This window comes from Equus caballus, chromosome 23 (assembly GCF_041296265.1).
Source record: "Equus caballus isolate H_3958 breed thoroughbred chromosome 23, TB-T2T, whole genome shotgun sequence".
Taxonomy (NCBI): Eukaryota; Metazoa; Chordata; class Mammalia; order Perissodactyla; family Equidae; genus Equus; species Equus caballus.
The window spans coordinates 35,936,635-35,949,100 of NC_091706.1; the positions used below are offsets into that span (position 1 = coordinate 35,936,635).

At 45.8% G+C, this 12,466-nt stretch overlaps 1 protein-coding gene across 26 annotated transcripts in view; it reads left to right on the forward strand.

Annotated features, from left to right (window-relative positions):
- KANK1 (KN motif and ankyrin repeat domains 1) overlaps positions 1–11,519 on the forward strand; it is a 199,107-nt gene extending 187,588 nt beyond the window's left edge. For all 26 annotated transcript variants that reach the window (XM_023627263.2, XM_023627261.2, XM_023627264.2 and 23 more), the window contains 6 exons: positions 899–986; positions 4,190–4,409; positions 6,735–6,877; positions 7,500–7,700; positions 9,803–9,901; positions 10,467–11,519. In XM_023627263.2, coding sequence (XP_023483031.1) covers positions 899–986; positions 4,190–4,409; positions 6,735–6,877; positions 7,500–7,700; positions 9,803–9,901; positions 10,467–10,529 — 814 coding nt within the window. In that variant the 3' untranslated portion in view covers positions 10,530–11,519. The remainder of the gene's footprint in view (positions 1–898; positions 987–4,189; positions 4,410–6,734; positions 6,878–7,499; positions 7,701–9,802; positions 9,902–10,466) is intronic.
- The last annotated feature ends 947 nt before the right edge of the window (positions 11,520–12,466 follow it).

Genomic DNA, 12,466 nt, shown 5'->3' on the forward strand with positions numbered 1-12,466 from the left:
TACTGTAAAGATGATGTAATCAGTGACACATCTATAATTTGTTGCTCGCTGAGCGATTGGGAACAGCACGAGAATGGATTTTGGATTATCATAAACAGCAGCTGAAATATCAAATAAACACTCTGGTTGGCTGAAACCTGTACCTAAAAATGTAGTAAATTTTAAAGACCATTAGCAAATGTGGAATTGATGCTTTATAAAACAGGAGAGAATAGATCAGATAGGAATTTCAATATGGTTTTTCACTCTGTGAAGCATAAATAGAACATTTCAGAAAACTTACCTCTATTTAATTTGGCAAGTGAAAGTCTAACTGCATTAACACAAGGTAAGTGTTTTCAGTTTATATTTCCAGTTATTTTCAAATGGCTCAATCTCTTGTCATCTGGCTTTTTTTAACAGCTTGATTGAGATATAATTTATATACCATTTGTCATCTGATTTTTAATTTTATATTTTCCTGTGTGTTCAGCAAACACTTCCTGAATCACCAAATGTGAGTTCAGATGTGTGGTTTACTGATCAGCATAATAAGTATGTGGTAATTCAGACCTTTTCAACTCCTTAAGAGTAAAAATATTTTTAAGAACTTGGAACAAAAGGAGCAAAAAGTCTCCAAATCTTATTCCATAATGTCATAAAGGCCAAACTGGTGAAGCCAAAAGCTTGCCTCCTGAGAAGACCTGGGGTCTGGCTGGTGGCCTTGGCTCTGTATGGTGGCCTCCGTCCTTGGATGCCCAGACTGTCCCAGGCAAGCGCCTTGCACCACCACAACCCAGCGAAGTCGACTGAGGGGCTCTTGTTTTTTAAAGGGTTATATAGAGTTTGAGATAAAAAGGCCTTTCCTTTTGTGGCCAATCATGAGCCCTCTTTCTTTTATTTTATTTTTCCCTTTTAGGTATGAATTAAGTGAAAAGATGTTGTCTGCATGCAACTTACTGAAAAATAATATAAATGACCCCAAAGCTTTGACCAGCAAGGATATGGTGAGTCTGACCTACAGACACTGTCCCCGGTCTGTACAAAGTGCCCAAGTGGTGACAAAGCATCCCTCGCCTGCCCCCTGAGCTGTTACCTGCATGCCTCTCCCCCTAAACCATTTCTAGCATGTGTGGGCAGAGTGGGCATCGTGCTGCCCTGCTCACTGGATCACTCTGGGAACGTTTCCTTCAGGCCCTGCTTCCCATACCCTCTCCCCAGCCTCTACTTTCCTTGGGGGTGGAGCGTCTGCAAGGCATATACTTGCACATGGAAGGGAGGGCTAATTGCAGTCAGTTGTCACCTTTCTACAAGTTCTGCTTCTGCCTTCAGAACTTTGTGATCCAGGGAACAGAATCCCAGAATTTTTTTTTTTTTAAGTTAGCACATGTTTTTAAAAGAAACCTATCTGGGCCAAGGTCAGCATTCCTTTCAATTATGAAACTGCATATTATGTTCTGATGTGGAATGCAGGCGGCCACTATTTTTAAACCTAGAAATAACTGCACTTGTCATCTTCTCAGTTTGAGAGATTCGGGAGCAGACACCAAAGAGGCTGATGGTTGCTTTAGTGAGCGTGAATGGCACAACATAGGACAAATATTTCTATGGTGATGGTGAATCTGATGCCACTGCCAAGTATGTGGCTCTCTCACACGTTGGTGAAGTTTTGACATGCAGCTTCTTTCCTAGGTCAGAGCAACCCTCTGGTTGACAGCCCTATTCATTGCGTTGAGAAAATGTAGCATCTCATGTTACTTTAGACAGAAGTGTGCATTTGAATCTTTTGCAGATTAGCAGTCGACTTAATGTGAAGTTTTATGCTGAATAACGTAAGTCAACAGCTAGTGAGAAACTTGATTTTTTTTTTTTTTTTTAAAGATTTTATTTTTTTCCTTTTTCTCCCCAAAGCCCCCTGGTACATAGTTGTATATTCTTCGTTGTGGGTCCTTCTAGTTGTGGCATGTGGGACGCTGCCTCAGCGTGGCTTGGTGAGCAGTGCCATGACCGCGCCCAGGATTCGAACCAACGAAACACTGGGCTGCCTGCAGCGGAGCGCGCGAACTTAACCACTCGGCCACAGGGCCAGCCCCGAGAAAGTTGATTTTTTAAGTCTCACAAATTATAGAATTATGAAACAAAAATGTTAGGACTAGAAGGAACTTAAGGAGTTATCTAACACCAGAATGGCAAAGTTTTCCTCTTAGACAACAAACACAATCTGAACAAGAATTGTTGATGACTGTTACCGGCATGAGAAGTGAGTGGGCGCACATGCCCATGAGGCCATCTGTTCTGGTCCATCTTGGTTTAACTAAGCCCCTAAAGAGTACAAGTCTTGTCTAGAGTGGTAGCTACTAGTTATTGCTGGGACTAGATTATACCTATCTTGAGTACTGGTCTGTGTTTTGTTTATCCCAATGAAATCATATTACCTTATTATGTGGCATCTTCTCATCTTTGTTTGTATTGCTATGGAAACCTAAATTTATCAGAGCCAGCTGAGTCTTGACATTCAATTAGTGTGCTGAAAAAGGAGCATGGCAGTGATGTTTACAGAAGGAAATACTAAATAAAATTCCTGGCCAAGGGGGAGCGTAGAACGCCATGTTGAACTCCGTCAGTATAAACTAAATGCCTGTCTTGTACCTTGGTCACAAATAGTAAAACCATGAAACGTCACTGCAGTGATAATATTTCCAACTAGGTTAAACCTGAGCTTAAAACTGGTGCTTTCAGACCCCAGGTTTTGTATCCATAATATACTTTTTCTCCTACTGTGCTCAAAATACTAGGTTATGTGGTCCTCGGGGAGAATTTGACATTTCTGTGGCCCTGGACTGCCAAGCGTGTTGTCAGTCCCATGCCACATGATGAGTACATTTTTTGTTAATTGAATATTCGTTGAGTGAAAAAGTGTTTCAAGTATTGTGCTGTGAAAAGTAGTGGACATGTGAATGATCACAGTGCCAGTGACATATAACTGTATCAGGATACTGCATGTTTGGCAGTAACAGAGTTAGGACACCCAGACGACATAATCTCCCTTTCTTGTCTGTGAACACTCCAGAGAAATAGAAATCTGAAAAAATTAGATGAATTGTTTCCCCGGCCAAGATTTCATCAGGTGACCCAAATTATGATTGAATGGGCTAAAACTTGAATAATCTGTAGCAGGAAGATAGAGATGGAAACTATAATTCCAACCCCACCTTTTCCATAGAAAGAGGATTTCTTGGGTTCTGTTGCTTTTGACATAGGCTTTCCATCTTTCTTTGACTTATTTTTGAACTTTTCAAGAGTAAGCAGAGCACAAACGAATGGTAAATTCATATAACAGAGGGCTCAAGAAAAAAGTATTATAGTTATCCCCATCGCCAGCGCCAGCTATGCCCAGTCTACACTGAACTTCCTGTGGTCCAAGTTTGACTTGCTCACCCATGAAACAAATGCCATGCTCGTGGTCCACAGCCTAAGGGAAGGCGAGTGGGGCTGTTGACCAGATGCAGATGATCCTAACGAGAAGCATAATTCGTTTCAGACCTGCTTTTATTCCCTTTCCGTGGTCAGACATTTGTGTTTGGGATTGGAGTAGGAATTGAATTGGCTAGCCACTTATGGTCTCCCAGCCTCGTGCTGTGGAGATGTGGAAAGAGTTGCGATTGGTCTGGATAGGAAGGAAGCAGCATAATTAAATGTGTGTTAAGTCATTTCTTCTATCCTGATTACTATGAAAATCATTTGCAAGGCCAGCTAACTACATATTAATAGTTTGATAATAAATGGAACCAGCCTGTTTTACATGTGTCACATTTGTCCTCATCACAAACACTGTGAAAGAAAGGTATTTTTATGTACCTATTTTGCAGATGAGGAAACTGAGGCACAGAATTAGTATCTTCCCCAGGAACATACAGCTCTTAAATAGCAGAGCCAGAATTTCCGCCACAGTGGTGTAGCTCTTGCACGGTGCTGTATGGCCTCTTTTAGAGAAGTTAGAATATGTATGTGGTTTAAAATCAGGAGGGACGCTTCAGTTTGGAGTTCGAGGCTTCTCTGGGGGTTCTGGGTTTGCGTTAATTGTTTTTGAGAGCAAATTCTAACTGCCTACACTTTGACTATAAAAGGCCTGATTTCTCGCGCTTTCACTTGGGACTCAGAAAGGTCTATTAATAGAAGGACTGATGCCGCTCGCTCTGTGTTTTGGCAGAGATTCTGTCTGAACACCCTCCAGCACGAGTGGTTCCGCGTGTCCAGTCAGAAGTCAGCCATTCCAGCCATGGTGGGGGACTACATAGCCGCTTTTGAGGCCATCTCCCCAGACGTCCTCCGTCACATCATCAACATGGCCGATGGCAATGGCAACACGGCCCTCCATTACAGCGTGTCCCACTCCAACTTTGAGATCGTGAAGCTGCTCTTGGACGCTGGTACGTTGGCTGTCCCGGTCTCTTCTCTGACAGCACTTGGGTTGTGACTCATCTCGAAGAAGCCAGTTGATCCACTCTGCAATTCTGTGAGCATCCTCAAATCCTTTCCATTGCTTTTCCACATGATGGAAAGCAATGTGGCAAGAATATTGTTCCTGAGTCATTCATGGGACGCTGGATGTTTCAACAAACCTGGGTGACACAGATTCCAAATCTGTTTTGCAAAGAGGCTTTGAGAATCTTCTTGCTGTAGTTCAGCTGCATTCAAGCAGGGTACATATATCCCTGGTAATCAGGATGACTCAGATTCCCTCCTGAGCTGAATCACACAGGCTTGGTGCGTTCCCACTCAGGGGGCAGAATGCTACTCACAGGGCCACAGTCACAGCGTTGTGATGTGGGCTGCCTGATTTGTCCTTGCTCCATGACCCCCATCCAGTTGTCTTGCAGAGGTGTGCGGCTAGTCAAGATGTGGACCGAGTAAAGTCCCTGTAACAGATTACAGCAGAATCATCACCATTCCTGCCAAAAATATACTCTGTTACTGCGGAATCAGCATAGAGCAAGAAAAGTGTTATTCTTACATCTGAATCGTAGTAATGAGAACAGTGAAAATTCTTGTTTATAACTGGAACTTGCCATCTCAGAATATAGCCAATGGATGTATTAGACGTGAAGGGATGGGGGAGGTACAAAGAAGGGCCCCTTGAGAAACAGTGAGCTTTCCACTGTTTGTTCAAATGGAGCCAGCCCAGTGGTACGTACAGTCTCCAGATCACTCCTGTTTATTTTTGAAGCACGTATTTTACTTCTAGCGTGCGGCTGATGCAGAATTCGCAGGGCCTCAATCTAATGAGAACACAATGTGAACATCTGATTTAGAATATGCAATAAAATTGTCCGGTTTTCCCATACTGCTTCTTGACCCAACTGCCCAAGATTTTCTACTCTGTTTTGGGGATATTGGGTTGATGCAGAGAAGAAACCAAGCAGAGTTATCCTTTTTTCTCTTCTAAGTTTGTTTGTTCCCAATTTAGGGGCCATATTAGGATAAAACTGCTTCCATCTTAGAGGAAGGAATTCCAAGCCTCCCTCCCTTCAGACTTTCCAGAGTATAAACAGAGCTGGTGCTACTGTCAGCCCAAGTTATTGTTTAAACAGAGCAGTAGATAATACCCAGGAAAGCTGACAACAACACTTCAGGATTACTCCTGAAAGTAACAATTTAATCTTTCCTTGGGAAATTTGTGTGGATAAGATATTTTGATAAATTAAATGATTTGAAATCCATTGTTGGATGGTTTCGGTTAATCACTTTCCTGGAGTTTCTTAACTTTTTCCTGCTCACCATTATAGGCTGAGATTGTGGCTCCATAAAGTGTGTTTGTGAATCTAGAAAACGGCAGCATCTGTGAAGAACCGAACATCACAGATGCTGAGGAGCCTCAAAGACCACGCCTGCCATTATGTCCCTAGGATGCCATTGCTTTAGAACCCAAGGGAAGTTTCCATGATACTTTCTTTTCTCATTCCTTGTGACGGAAACATCCTAAACATTTTAACTATTTTTGGTCACACATAAAGCTTCTTTCCTGCACTCTTGTTCCTTTCAGTTTATTAGAAAGTGCTGAAGGAATTTAAAAATGCCTGGAGGATAATTTAGCCCCCAAAGACTCCTTAAGAATTATAGGAATGGAAGAGGCCTGGTTTATTGGGTCTGTTAGTCCCTGGCAGTTTCTTAGAGGACTTACTGTGTCTGCTCTCAGGCTAGCTACAATTCCTAGAACTGGGTTTTTTGTGATTGGGATTCTGCTTCTAAGGGCCCCAAACAAGTCAGAGGAGAGCTCCGGGTCTCAGATTCAGTAGTGGGTTCTCAGGGGGTAACGGCGTAGTCAGTGTTCCATACACAAGCCTTTACAAATCCTTCTTTCCTTTGTAGCTCTCACTGCCTTCTTCACTCCAAAACAGTGATTTCCTAAACACAGATTAATGCCTAGATCCCACGTTACTGTTTATTCTTCAAAGTAACCATTACTTAGAACCACCTACAGACCTCTAGGCTCTTGCAGTCAGCCACCAGTTGCAAACAAGAGGTGCCGTGAAAGCTTACTGTCACAGCTGTTGCTTCTGGCCTCACGAAATAGAAAAAAAATTTTTTTCCTTTGTTCAGTATGGAAACCTCTCTCACATCTCCTTCTGAGTCACCTGGGACTTTGAGCGTCTGAGGCCATTTTACTGGGCTCTTCCAAACACCATCCTTTCAGTTCACAGGGACAGCCGCTGCCTTGAGATGGCTTCTCCCTAAAGAGACTCCTGTCTTTGCAGACGTGTGTAACGTAGATCACCAGAACAAGGCGGGCTACACCCCCATCATGCTGGCAGCCCTGGCTGCCGTGGAAGCAGAGAAAGACATGCGGGTTGTAGAAGAACTCTTTGGCTGTGGGGACGTCAACGCCAAAGCCAGCCAGGTGACTGCGCTTGCTTCCTGGGCTCATGCTCACACTGCTGTGACCCGCACAGGTGCCCACGCCACACTTCCCACCGCTCGGCACTCACTCATGGCCCAGCCCCGAGTCCACGTGGCTGCCTGGTGCTCCTTGTGGACCAAACACACCCATGAAATACTAGCTTAAACTTCACACTGGAAACTTCTCTCTCCTTTACCTTGCATTGCCTCTGTTTGGAGCAGCGTGCACGTAAACTGTGGGGCAGCATGCAAATAAGAGACTGGACTCCCCACGGTCTACCCGGTGACCACTGCTTCCTGACCATCTCCGGATTGTGGTGTCTTCATGCCAGGCTCCGAGGCCGCTAGTCCAGATATGTGCACAGTTGGACTATCTTTTGAACTTCCCAGCTCCTTGCTATAATGAGACCAATCCTCTAAGCTAAAGGGAAAAGTTGACTCATTACTTGATCTTACTTCGCTCATAGCTCATGAGACACTAGTTTCTCCTTGCCTGCCATCATCCACTTTTTCCCCTCTGTCATCACACTCCCTCTTCCCCTTCCTGCCAGCTCAGCCCCAGTACAGACCACACCCTGCCAGCCCAGTACGTTCCTCTGAAGTCCCCTTCATTTCTTCTGCAGGCGGGGCAGACAGCCCTCATGCTGGCGGTCAGTCATGGGCGGATAGACATGGTGAAGGGCCTGCTGGCCTGTGGGGCTGATGTCAACATCCAGGACGACGAGGGTTCCACTGCCCTCATGTGTGCCAGCGAGCACGGGCACGTGGAGATCGTCAAGCTGCTGCTGGCCCAGCCGGGCTGCAACGGCCACCTGGAGGACAACGTAAGCTGTTGCTTTTGGGCCTCCATGCAGAGGGCTGGAGGGACACAGGGAGGGAGCTCTGTGAGGGCAAAGGAGAGAGAGCAAATCCTCTTTGATTCTCCTCGGGGGTTTGTGTTGTCATCCAGGCCACCTCGCCTCAGGAGCCAGCTTGGCAGCCTTTCCTGTGTGCAAAGTAATGTTCCCATTAACTAAAACCAAAGGCAGAAAGATAAATAGGCGTCCTCCCAAAATTCATTACAGGAAGAAGGTGATAGGCATGTACGAGAACCAGCATACTAAGGGGAATAAACACATTTATAGTACAGAACCAGATTCAGTGTAGGCGACTTCCCAGTCCACTAAGAAGAGAGGACCAGGTGCCCGGTCCCTTTGGAAATCTGGATTACTAGTCATTACAAGCTGGCGTTGTTGGGTGACTAAAATTAGTTAATATTGCAGGGAATCACCTTCCTCCCCCAGTGAGATGAAGGCAGGTGTCCCCTTCCCTGGGGCCCCTCAGTGAATAACTTGTGACGTTTCATCCACTGGGGGATCCAGACTCTCTTGGCTTCTTTAAGCCCATCTTCCCACTCTTCCTCAGGCCATTCCCAGCATCCTCACTCTAATCTCCTCTCCCAGTTCCCAAGCTGTCCCCATTCCCGGATAACCCCTTGACCGGGAAACATTCTAAGGAAAGCTGCTGCTTCCGGATGTCTCCAGGCCAAAGGGGAGCAGTGCTGACAGGCAAGGCACAGGAACTTAGCATTGGGATGATGACATGGTTCAAAGGTCCAGAGGTCACAGAGGTCCACCTGGGTTGGTTCTGTTTTTGCACGTTTATCTGTTTGGAGCACAGGTTTGGACCAGAGCTTCCTTCAGCTCAAAACACAAAAAAGTTAAAGGGAAAACATCCTCTTTTACGCTAAACTTCTCCCTGTGGGACCAAACCAGCCGATACAGCCAACCATGCAGGTGTCAACTGGATGGGGCCCTGCCTCGTGTCTGCAGCAGCAGCCGCGGCCACGGGGCACGTGAGCTGCAGTTTACCAGATGCCCTCACATTCCGCTGGAGCCGGAGCGGAGGCAGAGTTTCCAGCTTATGGTTCCTCAAAAACAGTTTGTGTCTCAGGATTTTTGATTATTTGCTTTGACTTCTACTTTCAGCAAGGAACAGCTTGTAGATATAGTAATAAGAGGCTGTAGAGCCACACTGACGTCCAGAAATCCTGGTCACCTCAGCTAACTATCTGCTGCCTTATCCTGAAAGGAACAGGAGGGTATCCAGCCGGCCTCCGGAAGAAAGCAGCTCCCAAATTCACAGAGTGGGAGGGAAAAACCCTAAGATTCCAACCACATACCAATTGTTTCCTGCTGCTAGGGACCGGAAGGGCATCTTAATTCCGAAGCTAGACAGGAAATAAGTTGTGCTGTTTTTTGCCTTGATGCTCCTTTGTATCTATCTAAGTCCCTGCAATTTAATGGAAACCAAACATTCAACTGAAAATTTTTCTTTCCCATATTTAGTGTCTCCTCTCGCATTTCCATAAGATACATTTCTGCAAACCAGCAGAATTCTGTGCTCAGACATAGATGTTCCTCATAGCATTCTACAGGGGTGGCTCGGACTGCAGGATCAGCTCCCTCCCCAAGAAGAAAGTTAGGAGATCTTTGGCAAGTTGCAGGGCTACAAAGCATGCACCATGGTCCTTGCCTGCTCATTTGTATTTATAAGAAACAAAGAAACCAAGTGATGTTTCTGCCCACCTCTGCTCCTACCGCCCCCTGCTGGCGGCAGGATGGGTGAATAGGTGTTCTTCCTGGGCTGCCTGAGTTTGTTGAGGATCCGTGGGATACAGACCTGCACACTAACCATGTGAGGCAGAGCCAAAGGCAATGATGATTCTCCTCTTGATGTGACTTCCTTAGCCTGGTGAGGGGGGGGTTATGCCTCATTCATCCTGTATCCTTAGCATGTAGAGGTCCAGCAGAGTTTCCTAAGGACTGCACACACGGCTGCATTTTGGGCACCTTATCAATTGCTGGAGGGTATTGTTTTGTTACCTTTTGGCTGTCTGGAAGTTCCAGAAACCCAACGTGGCTTGTTCCTTTTGTCTCATCTTCAGGATGGCAGCACAGCGCTCTCCATAGCCCTGGAAGCAGGACACAAGGACATCGCCGTTCTTCTCTATGCCCACGTCAACTTCGCAAAAGCCCAGTCTCCGGTCAGTGCTGTGCGTTTGGCGTCTGTAAACAGGCTGACGTCCTCCAGCCTGGTGGCCCCCTTCCTCAGGGAGTTGGCAGGAGATGCAGGTTTGATGATGATTCCGAAAATGGAGGTTCTAGTCTGGAACTTGAGAGTTAGCGTTTTTGCCCCTCGCAGAAGGCCAGGAGGGCTAGTGGTTAGCACAGCAGAGACTGAATTCCCGCTTGCTCAGGAGACTTGCTCTCTCACATCTTCCCATGAAGGATTTATTCTGGGCAGAATTATCCCAACGCACATCCTGAGCCCGTGAATACACAGCACCATGTTCCTGGCATTTTCCTAAAGCAGACAGTGACTAGCAACCTGTGGTCCCCAAGTCCACTTCCAAGGACAGCTGCACGTGGCACTGCTGAGCCAAGCTGGCTCCAGAGCTGCTCCTGCTAGTGGACGTGTGTCCTGGGTTCCAGCTCTCCTCACTCTAGCTCACAGGTGGTTGTCAGCTGTGGTGGACAGATGTGTCACAGAGGACACATCTGCCTGAGGTCACTTGCTAACCCCCAGTTTTTTCCTTTCCTGGTCTCTAGGGCACCCCCAGGCTTGGAAGGAAGACATCTCCTGGCCCCACCCACCGAGGTTCATTTGACTGATTGTATGCAAATAGCCGTCCATTTACATGCCACATTAAGCTGCTAATTGTTCTTGTTGGGGGTGACAAATACTGAATGTATACATTTTGTGCCTGAACTCACCAGCAAACAGAAGGCAGAAAACCAAGGGTTGAAGGCTGGAGCTGTCACAGTAGAAGTTGAGCCAGCAGGAATTTGCTGGCCCGGCTGGGCACACACCGCCTCCCTTCTGGCCATCTGCCCTCTGGGTGGGGCACACTTTACCCCCGTCTCTGTTGCTGTTGAGTCTCTGCTCCGTTATGTACAGTTGTAGGAAATTGTAACCTGACCTGAGTGGACGTCTTCTCAACCACCCCCACCCCCCACCCCCCACGCCCCACTGCTGAGAAGTGTCAGGTTCTCATTCCAGCGGTGTTTTTAAAATTTTCCACAAGTATTTATATTTCCTAAAGGTGGAACCATTGGAAAGCTCTTCAAAAATTCCATTTCCAGGATGGTTTTGTTGATTTCTCTTTTGTCTTTATTATTTTAAAGTAAGGAAGTTGAGATGACTTTGATCCTTGGTAACTTGGGCCCGGATTGGTAGGTTTCTGTCTTAAAAAGAAAAGATGGAACTCTCAGAAAGTATAGAATTTACAAAAGGAAATCTTTTCAGTTGCTTTTATCTAGGTGGATGTATTATATGACTTTTTATATAAAAGGTGTCTATAAAAAATTGACACAGTATTTTCAACTTTTATATTCCATAGTAATTAAAGACATGAAGAACTATATGTAACATTACCATATTTTTATTAATAATTGCACAACTCTGTATCTATTGATCAAAGTTGAATTGTTAGAGGAATTGGCTCTGTATTTGCCTCTAGAGAAGCATAGTGTAGTTAGTCCTCCACATATTTATGGATTCCTTTATACCATGTCACATTTACTTTGGTCTTATATGTATTTAAATGTTTGAAGTGCCTTAGACTCTTGCCATATTTTCAAAATAAAATTTCATTAAGCTCTTTTGCGTGTCCCCGCCTCATCTCTGACAGCTGTCTGCCCCCATCCTGCTAACTTACAGCAGTGGCAGCAGGAGGTGACATGGATGGATTGCACTGGGCGGGCGAGTGCCCAGGTTCCTGGTCTTGCACTCCGACAAGAGGAACATCTCCTGAGAGCGCTTCTCCGTTTCCACAGCTCTGCTCATTACTCAGGCTGCCCGTCATGAGTCTGAAATTTAAGACCTTATTAGGGAGACAGTTCCTCAGACAGGTAATCTCCTGGGGGAGCCGATGAGCTCACTGTTCTTGGGCGCAGAAATATAAGTCCTTGATCCTAAGTTTGGGTGTAACTGCTGGGTGACAGGTTGTAACCTGTAGTGATGAGAAAGGAGAGATGAAGTCGGACAGACTTTTTACTGCAGCGTGCTGGCCCGGCACCACCTGTTTTCAAGTCCTTTTTAAAAAGTAAAAGGGGGTGCCAGCCGGGTGGCACAGCGGTTAAGGTCACACACTCCACTTTGGTGGCCTGGGTCTGCTGGTTCGGATCCAGGTCATGGACCTATGCGGCGCTTGGCAAGCCAAGCTGTGGCAGGCGCTCCCATGTAAAGTAGAGGAAGATGGGCACGGATGTTAGCTCAGGGCCAGTCTTCCTCAGCAAAAAGAAGAGGATTGGTGGCAGATGTTAGCTCAGGGCTAATCTTCCTCAAAAAAAATAAAAAGTAAAAAGGATTGAGTCCATCCCATTAAAATGAAGAAGCATGGCAGCCAAAATGCAAACTAGGTGTTTTGGCACTGTTGCTAGTGGTGAATTTTAACCCAAGGCCGTTTATGAGAGCCGGGTGCATTGAGAAATATCATGGAGCCTTTCTTAAACCTTTCTTCCTCTCCTTCCTTCCTTTCATTTATTCACTCATTACAGAGCTTGAGAAAGAGGTCAGAGAAGAGATTTTTCCAACAGGTGCGTCATCA